The sequence below is a fragment of the Haliotis asinina genome, chromosome 2 (genome assembly GCF_037392515.1).
Source record: "Haliotis asinina isolate JCU_RB_2024 chromosome 2, JCU_Hal_asi_v2, whole genome shotgun sequence".
NCBI classification, from domain to species: Eukaryota; Metazoa; Mollusca; class Gastropoda; order Lepetellida; family Haliotidae; genus Haliotis; species Haliotis asinina.
Genome location: NC_090281.1, coordinates 2665280 through 2683212, shown reverse-complemented (window position 1 = coordinate 2683212; position 17933 = coordinate 2665280). Strand labels below are relative to the sequence as shown.

Genomic DNA, 17933 nt, shown 5'->3' with positions numbered 1-17933 from the left:
CACGTGCAAGCTGGACTGACATCCATCAGCAACCATGGCGATCACTGGCTAACTAATGCATGTGTAATTCTGGAAATGTCACCAGGTGCGTTGTTAGTTACCTCTCCAGGATGAAATACAGCAATGGACTGTAATTAATTCACCATTACAACAAAAGCACCTGTTCTGTATCAAACCCATGTCAGTGAACAAGCATCCATTCTGTATTAAGCTTGTGAACAAACACCAGTTTAGTATCCACAACAAAGTTGAGCACAAACACCAGTTATCTCCCCTGACCACCTGATACTGCTTCAGGTTACATCAGTGACTGATGATGATGATGATGATGATGATGATGGTGATGATGTCTCTCCTGTGAAGAAGCTCAGATAAGACTCACCTGTTCCTCCAGGTGCGTTATCTTGTCACTCCATGTTGACTTGATCTCAGTAAGTTGTTGACGACTCTCAGTCAGCTTGTGCTCCAAATTGTCACGCTGAAACAAATTATACATTTTGCATATGGATTTGGTGGTTGCTATATTAAGATGATACAAAAACTGACAGTTTAACACCTCATTGTTCAGAAAGTGAATTAAGTTCTTTGTAGCATTGAACAGTTTTTCAGTCATATTAGGTGAAAATGGAAGGTAAGCTGAAAGTAATGCATGTTCTGTGGGTGGACATTGACCTCAGTATGAGTCTGTGGAAACTAATCAAACTAACGACCATGACATTCCATGGGGACATTCCCACGTGTTTACATCATCAGTGATCCAACAGTGTGTTCTTTAGAACTACCTCTACTTCAATGGCCTTGACCCTCTCATCCCCCGACAATGTGTGGTCATGTGACCGCTGTTCCAGCATCTTGATGCGTTCATTGAGCTGTTCAATGTTGTCATCCTTCTCTGAGATAAGCTTGCTAGTCTTTACACAAAAGAAACCATGACGTTATTGAACAGGAAAATTGCATACAATTATCTACATGGTTCACTTTATGAAGACATTTTCAGTCACTTGAATCAGTAACACTGCAATATAGATACTGCTTACAGTTTGTACAGCAAAATAACAGGTATGGTTCAGACTGAAACTTAAGTTAAAGTTCACAATGTTAGTTCACCTGAATAAGTCTATTGCTTGTGCACTAAAGGGAGACAACTTCCATCGACCAAGCTTACCTTGTTTTTATGAACTTCGAAGCTTCTCTGCAAAGCCTTATGCTCGTTCTCCAGTTCTGAATATTCTGCAGTCAATTTGGACAGCTGGTTAACTTTCTGTAATAAACAGGTTCCAAATAACAATCTGCTTGAACATAGTTGTCAAACAAGTGTTTGCCACTAATATGGCAATGTCCCCTGCCGCTAAAGAATGAAATATTTATAATGTATTCACTACTTTCACCTTTTTGCTCACACACAAGATGCGTGAAGTGACTGGTGTCCAGATAATCACCCAAAGCAGGCTGTCAACAACTTTGAGGACACTGTTTACAATGAACAAGAGTAGTGGTGACTTTGAAAATAAGGTCAAGGTCACCAAAAATCAACTGGTGTCTGTGCAATCCCCCCAATGTAGGCTATCACCACATTGATGACCACTGGGTACAAAAAAATGAGATATCTCATTAACAAGAATTTGTTAAGCAGTCAAAGAGTTGTGGTGACCTTGAAAATAAGGTGAAGGTCATCCAAAATCAGTTGGTGTCTGCATGAGCCCCAAGTGTAGGCTGTCACTAAACTGAAGACATTGGGTACAACAGTTCATGAGATATTGCATTAACAACAGTTTGAAGACTGGTCAAAGAGTTGCTGTGCCCCTGAAAATAAGGTCAAGGTTGCCCAAATCCACTGGTGTCTGTGTAATCCCAAAATATAGGCTGTCATCAAATTTGAAGCCATTGGGTACAACAGTTCATGAGCATAAACAAGAAATGGAAGAAATCGATGGAAAGACAGACACTGCTGAATACATAGTCCCCCATTCCTCGTTGCGGTGGTGGACAATCATTGAAGTCACCTGTGACTGGAGAAGCAGGTAGAAGTTTTCCAGAAGGATTATCATTGAAACCATTCATGCTCACACGTGTGATTTTACCTCTCAAATATCATAATGTAGAATCTACATTTCTGTTGTTTTATTTTTGGGGTTTGATACTCGCTCTCACATTTAGTTTTCCCCTTATATGATCATAGTCTGTATCACCACACAGGACCACCAGATCCAGGTTAGTCACAAATGTGGGGTGCCAAATTAGGTGGGAATCAAATTAGAAAGAAGAATGCACCATCCTCTCATCTCATCAGAACATGCCATGAATATATCAACATTACAGGTGCATGTTGTGCAACCTGCCATAGTTACATATTCTAATCCAAGGTTAGAATGACCTACCTGTGTGAGTTGGGAGTTGACTTCATCCAGACGCTTCTCGAACACAGCCTTCTCCTTCGTCATGACTGCCACAACATTGATGTGCTGCTCATTGACTTCTGTCAGACGTGTGCTGCAGAAGATCATTCCAGATAAACTCTTTATTGTGAATGTAAATGGTTATACACTGTCATTAGTTCATTTCTGTTTGTAGAGTGTTCAGAAGAACTGAGAAAATCACATGAATACAGACAGGGACAGTGACAACGCATACTAAGCTAAGATGGTGAATAAGTCCAGGAAACTCACTTCTCTTTCTCCAGTTCATCTGTTTTTGTTTTGAGGATTGTGAGTTGATTCTGAGCTTCTTTGAGAGATTTCTCTGCTTCATGATGCTTGTCGGTGGTTGATGTCAGCTCCCCTCGGCACTGTGACAACTCCTCCTGAGTAATCAGCAGCTGCAACATCAACAACTCAATGACATCACAAGCTACTTCTCCAAACAACCTTTGAAATGGAAAACACATAAATTCTCAAATGTCAACAGAAACAAATAGGCAGATCATAGAGTCTAAGACACCTACTTGAGTTAGACTGTTCCGAGATAAAGTCCTGAATAAAAACTCCCGAACACCTACCATGTGTTTGACTTTAGCCAGTTCCTGAGTTGTGAGACCTTGCACCTCATCTTGTTCTTCCTCACGCTGGAACAGTCGGTGTTTGTAATCTTCCTCTTGTTTGAGGTTGGCTGCCAGCTCGGTGTTCTTCTACAATACACATCAGTACACACACTGGTAATACCTGCAGGATACTTGCTACTCATACATTGTGACAACATCTCATTATAACAGTATCATGGGTTATGGGATCATAAACTGTGTCAGGTGTCTAAAGATGGATGGATTTATTATGAAAGCTAAATGCTAGGATTAGACATACCTTATGTAAGGCATTAATTTTTCCTTTCATTTCCTGCAACAGAAACACTTGAAGTATTAAAAATTACTATGATTCCAGACAGCACATGTATATCAATTCTGAAACATACAATCTTAGGGAAATTATCATTGTACATCAATAATGCCTAACAATGGAGGAAATTAAAGCATTATAAAGCAATATCTTAAAGCAATGTCTCCAATGGAGGAAATTAAAGCATTATAAAGCAATATCTTAAAGCAATGTCTCCAATGCAATTTACTGCAACTATCCAAGGAAAATGTAATGTCTTGTTGGTATTCTACTTGTTATGAGTGTGTATTTTCTGTATGTTTTGTTATTAATTAAGGAATAATTATCATTGGGTCACAACGTTTAGTGTTTTGAATAATTATTATGAGGGGTCACATTTCCTGTAATAGATGGTCAGCACTTTTAGGATCTTGGCAGCAGGCTTTCCGGAAGTACTTTAGGGTTACCTCCTCTTGAATTTGTTTTGATTATTTGCTGACTTCCGGGACACTATTTGAGGGCATTCCACGTTAGCGGCGATAGTCGTAAGTGCTCGAAAGTTCTTGAATCTATGACAGTATATATAAATGCTAGTTGCCGTGTAGGAAGGACACGGACACACATTCACTGGAGTACACATCATCGTCAATGCTTGATCTTCATAGCCGCCATCAGACCACTCTCTGCGTTACATTCTGCATAACTGTTTCTCTCTTGTACTAAGACTCTGGCGAGTTTGCTATATATTCTGTGACCCATTGCGTTATATTTTGTCTCATTTGTATTGTTCTTGAAATCAGTATTGTGAAATTGACTTTGCATAACTTGTTCTCTTTGCTAATAATACAATATTTGAATGTTCTAGACTTGTCTTTGTTCTGTTTTTGCTGGTTCATAGGGGATTTCTTACACCCTTTGTCACAGCAAATTCTTAACCATAACACACTTACACACAAAAGATGATGTTGATGGGGGAATCCATCTAAAGGGGAGACAACTCCATACTGACCTCATCTTTCTCAGCCAACTCCTTTTTGTGGGCCTCTGCAAACTCTGCAAACTTGGCCTTGAGTTCCTCACTCTGCTCATCTAGCTTCTGATTGGTCACTGTCACAGGGGAAAAACGGCAGTAACACATGACTCTGAATGTAGCACAGTAGCAAGGGAGAAATTCAAAGCAAAGATGAAAAGCTTCAGACAGTTTCTGGTCATGTCAGTGGCAACGACCCAGGGCAAGGCCTATCACGTATCTTACACACTCCTATTATATATCCTACTGGTACACCATTTCTGGACATAAAAATGAATACAAGAAAAACTCATTCTGAAATTATAAATCCCAAACTTCACATAAAGATACATATCTTTACACAGACAAATAAGATGGGCACTGATGGGCTGGCATGCTAGCCGATGTAATGCTTACTTTCCAGCTGTTTCTCTACTTCTGTCTCCAGTCGGTCAATCGCCTTGTTCTTCTCCTTAATGAGGGCTGCATACTCTGAGGGCATAGAGTTATACAAACCTGAAGAGGTTATGAGTTCTTTGAAAAAAGTCCTCCTTGGGGTACATATAACATTTAAATGTTCATTTTAAATCCTATGACAGTTGAAACTATATATTTCAATAAAATTTCGATAAAACAGACCATCCCTACTGGGGCCCCACCGGGCCCCCTACAGCCAAGAGAAGGTAACTCTAGCTGTCAACCTCACACCTCACTTATCAGACAGAGTGAGGGGAGGTGGGTTGCCATACCCTAATGAGGACTTTCTTCAAAGAATTCATAACCTATACAGGTTTGGATAATTCTTTTTCAGAAGAAGTCCTCCTTGGGGTACGTGTAAGCATTGGACAGACTCCAAAACTTTTTGAGCCGGGAATGGTATTCTGTCTGGCCCCAAATAAACCCGTGGTGGAGTGAAATCTACAACCAATACAGAAAAAACACTCTTACCTAGTCACCTGACTGCTGATGTCAATCAGGCTGAGGCATGGCTAGGGCAGGAATAGAGACCGCAACCTTACATGTCAATTGGCTCAAAGCAAATATGACATAAACCTGACCCCTAACCATTACAATGGTAAGGAATGTATGGGGACATGCCAAAACAAGTCCCAACCCTAATATAGCCCGAAGCAGTGAAGTGTAGCAAGAGGCATTAAGATAGGAAAAGCGTAAAAAACATTGAAAAGCCAATGACCCAGGATTCGAGCTAATAAGTACTGCAAACTAATGCTCCCGTTTGGAAGAGGGCTTTGCCTGGACCCCGATAGAACCCTGAGAAATTATTAAGTCATTACAAAATTCTGAAGAAATCAAATGAGTACAAACAGCTTTGTACAAGTGAAATGCATAATAAAATCGACCCCGACCTTTCTAGCCTTTAGGTTAAAATGACATAAGGGACATAAGTACATCTACATCTGACCCAAACCACCCCATGACACTGAACACTACAATCACCAATGACCAGTTAATCTCTTGGTCAGGGTGGCAGGACAATCCACTGAAGAAAAAAAAATCACTTGAACCAAGCATGATCCTTACAATGCTCATCAATTTGGTAATGGCAAATGAAGGCATTGTGCCCGCTTCAAAGAACAACAGAACCAACCTCTTCACCATTTGTGTATTGCCAACAAAGTGGCATCTGCCCCACCAAGTCTGCATTCAACTCCTCGGTGGATGGTAACCTTAGCACTGTAACGGAACAATTATGGAAACAAGCCAGTGAGATAAATGTCGCTTGTTAGCAGACTCCCCTGTCTTCCAACCACCGACAGAACACATGGGTACCCATACGGACCCCTTTCATTCATTCATTCATCATAGTCACTCCAACAGGAGAACAAACAAAAGAATGCTTGGTAAGCGAAGGAACTCTGATATGAGCAGTCACGTGTAAAGCAGTATCGATCTGAGAATGGTATGTATCCAGTAAGCGAATATGGACATGATCAGTATAAAATAACTGTCAGTGTCGGGTCAGTGGGAATCACCTGAAGGTCCCTGACCCTTCTACCAGATACCACCACAAGTAAAGCTGTCTTCCACATCAACAGGTGAAGCGAGAGTGACGATATACTCTCAGGGCCAGACAGCCAAATAAGAATAATTGGCAATTTCCAGGTGGGGTGCATCGTCGCAGAAGTGGTTGAACCCTGTTCATGTGCTGTACAAGAGAGTGATGCCTTAGTAGAGCACCACTGAATCAGGTGTAAAACGTGGACATAGCCATGGAGTACCCGGAAATGGTGGAGGTCTTAAGATGCTCTAGCAAAACGGGGTTATAGCAGCTCCAATATCAGAACTAAATCAAATCTGCACACTAGCACGCCCCAGCTATCAACATAATAAACGGGTGTCAAATTCTGCCTCAACATCAGAATTGTATTTGCAACTGCTGCAGGAATTCCGCGTGTCTGGAGTTTTGACCCGACAGAGGCCAAACCACACTGTGAATCTGAGGATTTGGCTGTGGCGCCCCTGAGTGTGAAACTCTGCCTGAGAAGGTAATTCGAATCCCAGGCATGCGGGATCGAACACTAACCTGACTGCTGACAAAAGATCTGACATCTGGGGTGCCATTAACCTCAATTTAGTTAACACCTTTGGTGTTAACAAAAAAGCCTCAGAGGAGCACAAGAAACTGGTAGCTCATCCCTTCAAAGAAGGACCGAAGGTAATTCCTGAAATAGTGGTGTATATTGTAACAAGGAGGTATTGAGCAATGTCTGAATTTTTTTTATGCATGTGAGGCGCAAATAAACAGGCAAAAAAAACGCCCTTGGTAACCAACACCAGAGGCACACGATATGACCTTCCTGTGGCAGTACTGTGGCACTGCCTGACACACAGGGTTTAAACTACACCAAACAGGACCATGCCAGTATTACTAGCAGGAACTGTGAAGCAGCAACATATACACACAAGTAAATAGCAATAAATTATAAAATGCACAAGCGATATTCAAATGCTACAAGCTACGGCCACTTAAATATACTAAAATATATGAAAACCTTAGCACGGAAACCATGATCACTCAGTCTGCCATTTTGCCTGCCTCAAGGCTGGAAAACTGAGAACCTACAGCAAAGTTACAACAAAAGATGAATGAGAATATTAACATATGATGTCCATCTAATGCCCATGCATAAAGAATGGAGCCATACATGCAGGATGACACTCTTCTACACTCATCGTATCTTAGGTAGGAGAGCAAACTCAAAACAAACACCATGTACGTCTGTTTAACAGAACAGCAGCATGAAAAGTGAGGTGTGAGGCTGACTGCTTGAGTTACCTCTTCTTTCTGTAGGGAGCCCTGTAGGGCCCTGTAGAGGTGGTCTCAGAAGACAAAAAACGTGTTTTTTGTTATGTACATATTTTATTGAAAAATATAGTTTTCGTAGGATTTAAAATGGATGTTTAAATGCTCATATGTACCCCAAGGAGGACTTCCTTCTGAAAAAGAATTACCACAGTTACAAATCTCTACAAAGGGAAGAAAGGCTGGTGTTCAAATACGTCACACTGTCTGGGAGTATGGAAGAAAACACATCAGAAAGTCTCCTTGCTTGCTGCTGGTGTGAGAGCAGAAGATAATCTTAACATGGCAGCACTTGCATATTTGTTTTTGTTGCACATGTGATTGTTCTTTTAAAGCAAAAGGTTAGTGAGGTGAAGTAAACAAAACACTGAAAATGCTTATCGGTAATATGCCATTCAAGTTGTAAGCATGACAAATAAGAATCCTAAGAACAAGTTCTTTCATGAAACCAAACCATAACCGGTACATATCTGTACAGTAACGATTATCATACATAAGCTCTTTTCTCAGGTTTACAACATCTAAGGTGGCTGTCCTCAAAGATTTGATTATGTCACTACACTTTTACACTTGTGTTTTTGTAAAATACAACAACAGACTGTACATGTTCAGATTTTAGCCAGTTTTAATGCACTAGCTAAGAGACACATGGACATTCACTCAGACACATTATACTGACAAAGATTACATACATGTTGGGCGAACTGAAGCCTGTATCAGCTGTATCCAAGGCAAATGGCCCCAGGCATATGACAACAATGATGTACTGATTACTGATTACTACAGCTCATGTGGAATACAGGTAAATTCAACTACTGACCACTGATTAATACAGCTCATGTGCAATACAGGTAAATTCAACTACTGACCACTGATTACTACAGTTTGTGTGTAATACAGATAAATTCAACTACTGACCACTGCTTACTACAGCTCATGTGTAATACAGGTAAATTCAACTACTGACCACTGATTAATACAGTTCAGGTGTAATACAGGTAAATTCAACTACTGACCACTGATTTTAGACTCCATCTTCTTGCACTGCTCAGTCCTCTTCAGCAGCATCATCACCACCTCCTCCCGTGATGAGTCTGGCATCTGAATAACACCTCGGGAACTTGTCACCATGACAACAACAATCGACTCAATAACTTATCAGCTGCCACACACAATCATCATCATCATCATCATCATCATCATCATCATCATCATCATCATCATCATCATCACAAAATTGCAAGTGTACAGTGGAAACACAATGATCTCTTGAGCATTTAGAGCGAGCGTCATCGGTTTCTGTAACTTTCACATTGCTATTAGCAATATTCCAGCAATATCACAGAGAAGCACACCAGAAATATACCAATGTTGGAAATTGAACCCAGGTTTTCCATGAGCCACCTCCACATGTTTTTATTATGTAATACACTTGTAATTATGAAAACAGTGATGCATTTCCTACCGGGGAATCCTCGCTGGACTGACTGGCAGGGGATGCAGCACTGCTCATCCCAGAGTCTCCGGACATGAAGGGATCCTTGTTCAAACCTTGTGTCAGTGTCATTGTAGCTAAGGGGAGATAAGTTCATAATATTTCCATATGAGTGTAATCATGTTAAGCCACACGAAGAAAGTCAACAAAAGGGGACAAAAAAAAAACGTTATTGGAGAGTACAAATAACTTTATACTTGAGTTTATACATATCAATTTCAAAGGAACTTGCATCTAAATGAAAGATGTTTAGGTTTGTTTGTTTCATGTGTAACGTTGCACTGAGTATATGGCACCACTGTGTAACAAGAGTCTATCAGAAGATGACATATCCCCCGGCCCCCTACATGTTTGGAAGGACAAATCATCTGACAGTTACTCATTCTTTTTATAGACTAAGTTTGAATTGTTTCCATGGAAGTCATGAAAATTATAAATGTCATACATCTGTAATCAGTCACAATTTAAAGATCTGTCTCATATATCTGCCAAGATCTGCTGAAAGATATGAAATGGTTTTCGAGTTGTGCTCTGGGAAAAAAGCCCATCCCTCCATTTTGAGACTAAGTCCGAAATGTTTCCATGGAAACCAAGAAAATAATACATCACAAAAACCTTTAAAATCCAAAAGGCACCACTTTGGGGTCTGCCACACATACCTAGAAAGTTTTACTGACATATATTGAGAAGGTTTTGAGTTCTGCCCTGAAAATGAAACACACTTCTCACTTTTCAGAATGGTCCAAAACGTTTCCATGGAAACCGAGAAATTAACATATCACAAGATCCTGTACACGGCAAAAGGCACCACTATAGGTTCTGATATATCTACCAAGTTCTGCAGAAACATATAGAATGGTTTTTGAGTTCTGCTCCAGAAACAAAGTCCATACCTCCATTATGAGACTAAGTCTGAAACGTTTCCATGGAAACCAAGAAAATTATAAATCACAAAAACCTGTAAATAGCAAAAGGCACCACTTTAGGTTCTGATTGATATATCTACCAAGGTTTGCAGAAAAATATTTAACAGTTTTTGAGTTCTGCTTCGGAAACGAAGCCCACCCCACTATAAGAATATCCCCACCTTACATGGCGGGGGGATAAAAATCAAGTCAGGACTGGACGATCCAATGATCAACAGAATGAGCATCAATAAATGCAAGTGGGATAATATGACAAATGATGCCTTGGTCATAGACTCCTAATCATAATCACAGTTTTAACAGCAGCATGTTTCCATGGTTACTTTCTGGAAATAACTTACATGAACTTCGCCGTATTGGACTGGCATGTCCTGGAAAGGGCGGTGGCAGGAAGGTTTTATCTCCATCCACAATACTTCCACTTTCATCCTTGATCTTTTTCTTCAACTTGGCAAACATTCTGGTATCTAATTTGTCCTTCTGAACATAAGGAAAAGAAAAATAATTTCAGTAGTATCAGCAAATAGGTTAAGCATAATTCAATTAATCTCTTTTATTTTCTGATACATTCTTGCATCTATCTAATGTGCCCTTCAGAACATTAGGAAAAGAAATATAATTTCAAGACCTGTAAGCATAAGACAAATATTGCTAATGAAGATTTAAGCATGTTTCAAGTGCAGGATCAACATTTCATCATGACATATGTTCATGTATTTACTTGTCAGAGGAGGTGTGGTCTCTTAACATGCTTGAAGCTTAAGACAATAAAGACTTCTGTTAATTTTTCAAGTTCGTCAAAGATACGCTGGTTAGGCAAATATCATACTTTACATTTAAACTATTTTTGTTTCAAGGAACTTTAAGCACATCCCACTGCATCAGGGCACTTGGCTATTTAACCACTGTCACCAGACTGAGGCATTGCCTGGTCAGGACAGGAAGGGCTTTTTCACTCTCAAATTTTGATGTATAGTACAAAGTGCTAGTCCGAAGAAATGTCGTGGAACAAGTGCTGATTAGCCTAGAGGTCTACCAGTGATATGTTCATAGTACAAGAAAACTCCTGAAAACCTCTTTCAGCGTTGTTCACTATTTAGTGATATCAAATTTGTTTATACCATCATGTTCAGGATTATTGCTCTTGGTGTGTTCATACTTTTGTCAGCTTGTACTGGTCCACACTAATGGTGGTTATATGGTGCCAGCCAAATGAAATGCTATGAAAAAGTGCAACATGCACATCACACTTTGACACAGTACACAGAGTGCTGGCTGTCCTGGTTTTCACTTTTATACTGAAAGAAACCCACATTATATACATACATACATGTGTGTGTGTATGTATGTGTGTGTGTCTGTGTGTGTGCATGCGTGCGTGCATGCGTGAGTGCAAGCGTGCGTGCCTTACTGAAGAGAGATTAGTACAGAAGTGATCAGAAATATCTTCAGTGGCATTTATCTCTATGTCTGATTATATGTTTTTCCAAGATGGCAGCCCACTCTCTCATCAGATTCAATTGCCTGATCTAGCAAATTAGAAAACATTATGGTATTCTAGAAAATGGGTGGTTGCATAATGAGGAGACCCTCCAAATACTGGGCTAGTAGTCAGATCCTTGTGCTCCTGCAGACTGAAACATGTTAAAGTGACTACAATAGATATAAGGCCGTCTCCTATTCTTGCGGTAAACACATTTTCTGCCGAGATCGCTGATGTGTGAACTTAGCGCTTGTTTACACCATTGACCAGTAACTAGGAAGTGGCCCAAGTCTGTGAATTATCAAAATTTTGCAGTCTAACGAATATTCGTGAGTTTTAACCAACTTGGAAAAATCTTAAATTTCCCCCGCCCTTCCCGATAAGATTCCCCTTCCTTACACCTAATAACGTTACTTTCCTGTTATGCCACGAGAATAGGAGACCCCTCAAAAACTTGGCGGTGGACAACCATGTTTTCCATTGAGCTCAAGTGGGATAATACACCTGATGGATCAAGCAGTTGATAGATGCACATGCTAGAGTGGGGATCTCTTCATTTAAAAACAACAAGCATACATACAACAAGAACAGTTTATATTCTTTTTTCAGCTGATATTCGTAGGTACCGCGAGAATAGGAGTCGCCAGTATAACAGAACAATTACATCACTTTTTTCCCTCGTCAAGAAAAAGTTCTCAAAATGACTGCAGATTACTTGGCACAGCTGTAAGGACATTTTGATCCTACAGTAAATCTGTATCTGAGAGACTTGCTACAAGAAAAGAAGTGCATACCACCCATAATGTTTACCCTTGCTCACATGTGAGTTAATGGCATCATTTATGTATTACACATGAAGTAAGCAATCAATAATTGTAATAATACTCTCTCACAATGCGGAGGGAAAAGTATGGTTCATTTTCAAAAACAAATAAAAAATACAGATGTGGCAAGCGGCTACAGTTTTGCCAATCTGATGTCGTCAACACTATTTTTGTAGGAAACACTTCATATTTTTGTGCGAAATAGATTAATCATGTTAATATATGCTTTATCATATAAGGTTAGTAGACTATAAATTAAATAAAAAATAGTATAAACACTAAAAATGATATTAAAACTAAAAATGTTTTTGCCTAACACCGGGATAAATGTTGTGGAAGGATGGGGGAGCGGGAGGAACTCTCAACCCCAAACACTTACACCGACGTGGTGAACATAAAAGAGTACCTGTTTTTCAGAGTGGTGAGAGGGACATCTACATCAAATTCCGGCAGCGTTGCCAGTTCCACTGAACACTGCTGAAGAAAATCCCGTTATGTCTTGTTTGCAGGACGCCTGTTGATCACCGATTTTGCGTTGTATCAAGTCATTAAGATACACACTCCAAAAATAATTTGGCACCTAATTATGAAACAGAAATCAAAGAATCAACAATAAATATGAAAATTTTCTCAAAAATCTGGCCAGCCTGGCAGGAACTTCAACAGGTCGGCCATGACAGATAACCGGAAATGATTTCATCGTTGCTGAACTGTGAAACATTTCCGAAATAGGGTAAAAATGGTAATAAAATGCTGGGGTGACATTTGTAAACGAAACCGGTATTATGGGTTTTCACGAGTCTATGTCTTATTCGTAATGGAAACTGCTTTGTCTTACTTGTAAAACACTCTAGAAAGTAATTTAAAAATATATCATTCATGTTTCGTTTCAAATTCGTTTCACCTTTCAAATTGTCAAGGGAGATCATCGGTGTTAGAGAAGATTCCAAACAAGTTGTTGCCACTCAGTGATAAATACTGATAGGATTCTCTACGTAAGATTTTGTTAGGATTCATGCTGTATGATTCCTCTATGCTGTTTTCTCCAGCACGTAACTATAGCCTTTTGTCTTCACGTGCATTGGCCATAGTCCACTAGGAATATCAGCTGCTTCAGATATGAATTCATGACCTCAGCCTCAGAGCCAGTAACGCAACACCCGACAGTCGAGCGCCTGTCTACCTGTCGTCATACAAAGTTTCTTCTTTCATTGCCGCGACGTTCTCATTTACAGGTTGTAGATGTACACAAGTAACAGTGTGTTTTAACCCATGTATCCTGGTGTAAGGGTTTTCGACGTTTGTGACAAGTAGACAGGGCAGGGAATGTAGACGAATACACTTGGTTGCTACAGGTACATAACAGGGACAGGGATTAACCATGTGCAATACACGCTGACAGTGGCGTGAACTCAATGCCGCTTCTGTTTAACACATCTCCAGTAGTATGATGTAACAATCAAAACACAATTCACATGAGGAAATTGAACGTTTCAGTATTTAGCTGACAACCTGTTTCCCTTTTGTTTCAAATGGAATGGAGGATGTTCCCATATATGCAAACTGGGGTCATTTGTCAGGTTGTGGCTCTTCTAATTCTTGTCAAGCAGTAGTTAACCTTTAAGAAAAGAAACCTTGGGAGTTTAATGTGCGAAATAGCATCAGACTCTATATTTGAAACTTTGCAGTGAGTGCTTTGCTTTGGTGAAATTGCTAGGTTACAAATGCACTTTTTTCAACCTATGCGGCAATTAACCACCACTGACAAAATCTATATTTGTCCTATTCCTTCAGTTTTGCCATTACTGTCAAATGGGTGTTTTTATTTGACAGTTTATGGATAAATAAGTTACCCACATTATCAACAACTGCTGGAAACAACGCTGTAATGTTTATCAACTAAGTAGTGTTAAGGGTTACCAAGATCACAAACTGACAATGTATCTATTTGCTGGTTAATAATTATGTTTCAGCAGAAAGATAAGTAACAGATGATATTTCTTCTCATGTGAAATTCACCTAAGTCTCAGTCAAAGGAGATGTTTCTGAAAGAGAGCCTGAAGATGATGATAGAAAATTGATATTACATGCTGATCCTTTCCTTTGACAAGTATTTTGTGCTATGACACCCAGTACATATGCTTCACCTATTGAGATATACCTCAGAATACCTGAGTATACCCAGTGCACTTCTGATTGCTATTCCCACATGGATACCATGTGTAAAGTCCATATCTGTACCCTGCGATATTGCTGGAATATTGCTAAAAGCAGCATAAAACCAAACTCATTCAAACACTCTGATTGCTATTCAGCAGTGCAGCTAGTCAGTATGTTTAAAACATTATTAATGGAATTGTAACACTGGTTGTTGATTTCCAATCAAACCTACAGGAATGTGTGCAACATTAAATCTCATTCAAACACTCTGATTGCTATTCAGCAGTGCAGCTAGTCAGTATGTTTAAAACATTATTAATGGAATTGTAACACTGGTTGTTGATTTCCAATCAAACCTACAGGAATGTGTGCAACATTAAATCTGTAAGATAAGAAACATTGCATCAAGTTGTATATAATAGATTCCATTTCTGTGTAGCAGGTTGGGCCGTGACTCAACACAATGGATATAGATGCTGAAGATGAAGATCCATGTCAGTTCATGGATGGTGAAATGGCTGAGGAGTCCATGGCAACAGATGGTCCCATCTACCAAGACTGTGACATAGCAACTCCTCAAACAAGCTTCTTACCAAAAGATAACATCTGTGTTGCCATGGCAACCGAAAACAGAGACATTTTGGTAGCCAGTGATGGTGAATGTGGTCATGGTAATGGCACCACACACAATGATGTTAATGGAGCCATTGTCGTCTCACCTACTGTGTCCTTGCCGGGAACATTTAGGAACTACCAAACATTCTCCAAATTAATCCTGTCTCCTGGAACTGGCTTCCAGGTGCCAAAAGATGGAACTCTTTGCAATGTTAACATTGCAGTTTTGAATTCATGTTTATTAAGAGCAGAACAAATTGGGTATGAGCTAGGGAATAACATTGTGATAATGGTGGGTGAAGGGGATACATATGTTGCTCGGCAACTCGACCTCTGTCTACAGACGATGAAAGAAGGGGAGGTGTGCGATATTCAAATACAAATAAACTCTCTCAATGATCAAACTGGTATCTGTGATACATGTTCTTTCAGAATTCATTTGATGTCATTTCAAGAATCTGTTTTGTCATGGCAACTGCTTCCAGAAGAAAAAATCAGCCGTGCAGCTCATCACAAGGAGAAGGGAACTGCCTTATTTCAGCTCGGGAACACAGAGCTGGCTTTTAGGAGATTTAGCAAAGCCTTGAAATATCTTGTGTGTTGCCACCCCCAAGATAGTATTCCAGAACACCTGCTGGACACATATTGCAAGTTGAAGTGTCAGTGTTACTCCAATCTTGCAGCATGTCAGATGAAGATGAATATGTTCAGTGAGGTTCTACAGAATTGTTCCAAGGCCATAGAAATTGATCCAAAGAATGTTAAGGCATTATATCGCCGAGGACAAGCTTATCTTTTCTTTGATGACACAGATTCAGCCAGATCTGACCTGGAGAAAGTTGCCTCCCTTGAGCCACAGAACAAAGCTGTGCTACACCTGTTAGGTCAGCTGCAGGCCAAGCAGAGACAGATGGACAGCAAGATGGCTTCAGGACTTAGCAAGATGTTCACTTGACATGACTTGGTCAAGGCTAGAGTTTGATATCAAAATGGTAAAGTTATTTACTAAGAAAGATATGCACCTGCCTTTAGAAACAATGAACTCATATTGCTCAGAAATGGATGTTTTTATACTTCATGACAGTGAGAAGTGAGGTGACCTCTATGATGATTGTTTTGGCTGTCACTAGTGTCACATGTTTAATGAAGTATCACCCAGTGAGTCACATGTACTCAACAAGTGGAACATTGAAGGTGTTTCCACATATCCCAAATAAAAGACAAAAAGCATATGAAGATCTGGGTTGGAGTTGCCATCATCAGCCTGTGCTTATCATATCAGTAAAGTAACAGGATTGGATGGTCAAGCTTGCTAACCAGTATGGTGCAAGTCATTGTGTTCCTTTTGCACAGGCCAGTACTCTTGATGTCAGCTATTTGTCCAGAACGTGAACGTTTACCAACTGTCTTCATATGGCTGGAATACTGCTTTATTTGAGAACACAGTTTTAAGGACTTTCATGTCATTGTTGTGTAGGTCCATAAAGCAAGGCTATAGCTCATTTTTTATGCATCTTGTAGACCTTTTTGAGATTGTGGGAAGGAAATATACCATTAGCATTACTATGGTTGTGTAATACACAGGGTTTCAGACTGATTCACCTTTCTTTGACTGTTGCGTTAATCATGCTGATTATCAGAACAATTGTTGTTGTGAGATCTGGTCAGATTTAATTTTTCCTTTATATTCCATACCAAAGATTCTAAATAAAAACAAACTTGGAATTCATGGAAATATTGCATACAGTGATTTGGTGTCTCAGTATGAAAATTGTGTACCACCGAGGAAATGTCTCGTATTTGAAAACAGTGAAGATCCAGTTCACCTTAGAATAGAAATGACTTGAAGTTAGGAAACGTGCTTCTCATTACTCATCTCTGAAATATGTATCCATAATATTCATAAAGAATCTCACTCAAATGACATATCAAATATATGAGCAAAGTCAAGATGCAGTCTTTTATTATTGTTGATATACTTGATATCAAAAGACATAAGATGGGTCCTTTATGGATTGTCGCAGTCTGTCTGCGTTGTCTTTGTTTCTAGACAGTAATTATGTGCAGCTAACTGACATCAGTGACAGAGATAATTGATGTCACCTGTCTGTGATTTCATGGTAACACATGGTAGTCGTGATTAGGAAATCTTTTATGAGTAAGATTTTCTTCTTGTTAAGAAAAGTGCAAAATATAGAACTAAAACCCTATTACAGAACTGAAAGTTCAACAATGAAACTTGACTTAACTGATTTGTGTTATATATATTTTGTTCTCAGATGGCATTTAGAAGCATATATACAGTTTATTTCTGTAGGTAGGCTATTGGCCCAGGTACAATTATGTGATACAACACGTCACTTGTAAATATGTGCGTATTTGGAAGTGATACACATAAAGGCAAGAATTTATGGATATCAAATTCTTTATTTTGATGGACATGATATTTGGGAGTATATTCTTACTTCTTCATCTGAAACTTTGTGTCCCTCAAAATGAAGTTGACATCCATAAATTCTTGAAATCTGCCTGTGAGCATGGTGAGTACATCCTCGATATCTCCAGGGTATACATTCCGATAAGTCTCCACTAAACCCTGGACGCATCTACAGCTCTGCCCGATAAATTTATTACCTCCCTTGACTGTCTTTTGATCCAATCAGGTGTCTACGCTAGGAAGTTGAGCGAACCAATCACAACTCACTTTCGTTTTTTGAATTATCTAACCGATTATACTTGGCAACAGAAACCATGGAGAGGTTCTCTGGAAGAGGTAGAAGGCTTTCTT

General features: G+C 39.5%; 2 protein-coding genes across 3 annotated transcripts in view; one reads left to right on the top strand and one right to left on the bottom strand.

The window, feature by feature from the left end:
- LOC137273126 (golgin subfamily A member 1-like) overlaps positions 1-13056 on the bottom strand; it is a 39870-nt gene extending 26814 nt beyond the window's left edge. The window contains exons 1-13 of one of the 2 annotated variants that reach the window (XM_067805592.1): positions 12777-13056; positions 10405-10543; positions 9108-9214; positions 8659-8743; positions 4735-4809; positions 4318-4415; positions 3297-3329; positions 2996-3124; positions 2667-2815; positions 2379-2490; positions 1166-1261; positions 783-911; positions 383-478 (exon numbers count right to left, since the gene is read on the bottom strand). In XM_067805592.1, coding sequence (XP_067661693.1) covers positions 383-478; positions 783-911; positions 1166-1261; positions 2379-2490; positions 2667-2815; positions 2996-3124; positions 3297-3329; positions 4318-4415; positions 4735-4809; positions 8659-8743; positions 9108-9214; positions 10405-10522 — 1227 coding nt within the window. In that variant the 5' untranslated portion in view covers positions 10523-10543; positions 12777-13056. The remainder of the gene's footprint in view (positions 1-382; positions 479-782; positions 912-1165; positions 1262-2378; positions 2491-2666; positions 2816-2995; positions 3125-3296; positions 3330-4317; positions 4416-4734; positions 4810-8658; positions 8744-9107; positions 9215-10404; positions 10544-12776) is intronic. The other variant, XM_067805593.1, reaches the window with a different exon arrangement.
- A 247-nt stretch (positions 13057-13303) lies between these two features.
- Positions 13304-16372, top strand: LOC137272188 (FK506-binding protein-like). Its single transcript, XM_067804540.1, has 2 exons — positions 13304-13365; positions 14973-16372. Exon 2 carries the CDS (start codon positions 14994-14996, stop codon positions 16098-16100), a length of 1107 nt encoding a protein of 368 aa, XP_067660641.1. The 5' UTR covers positions 13304-13365; positions 14973-14993; the 3' UTR covers positions 16101-16372.
- Positions 16373-17933: the final 1561 nt, after the last annotated feature.

Bases quoted from the DNA above. Each gene is read 5' to 3' on its own strand.
- LOC137272188 (XM_067804540.1), top strand. From the start codon at position 14,994: ATGGATATAGATGCTGAAGATGAAGATCCATGTCAGTTCATGGATGGT.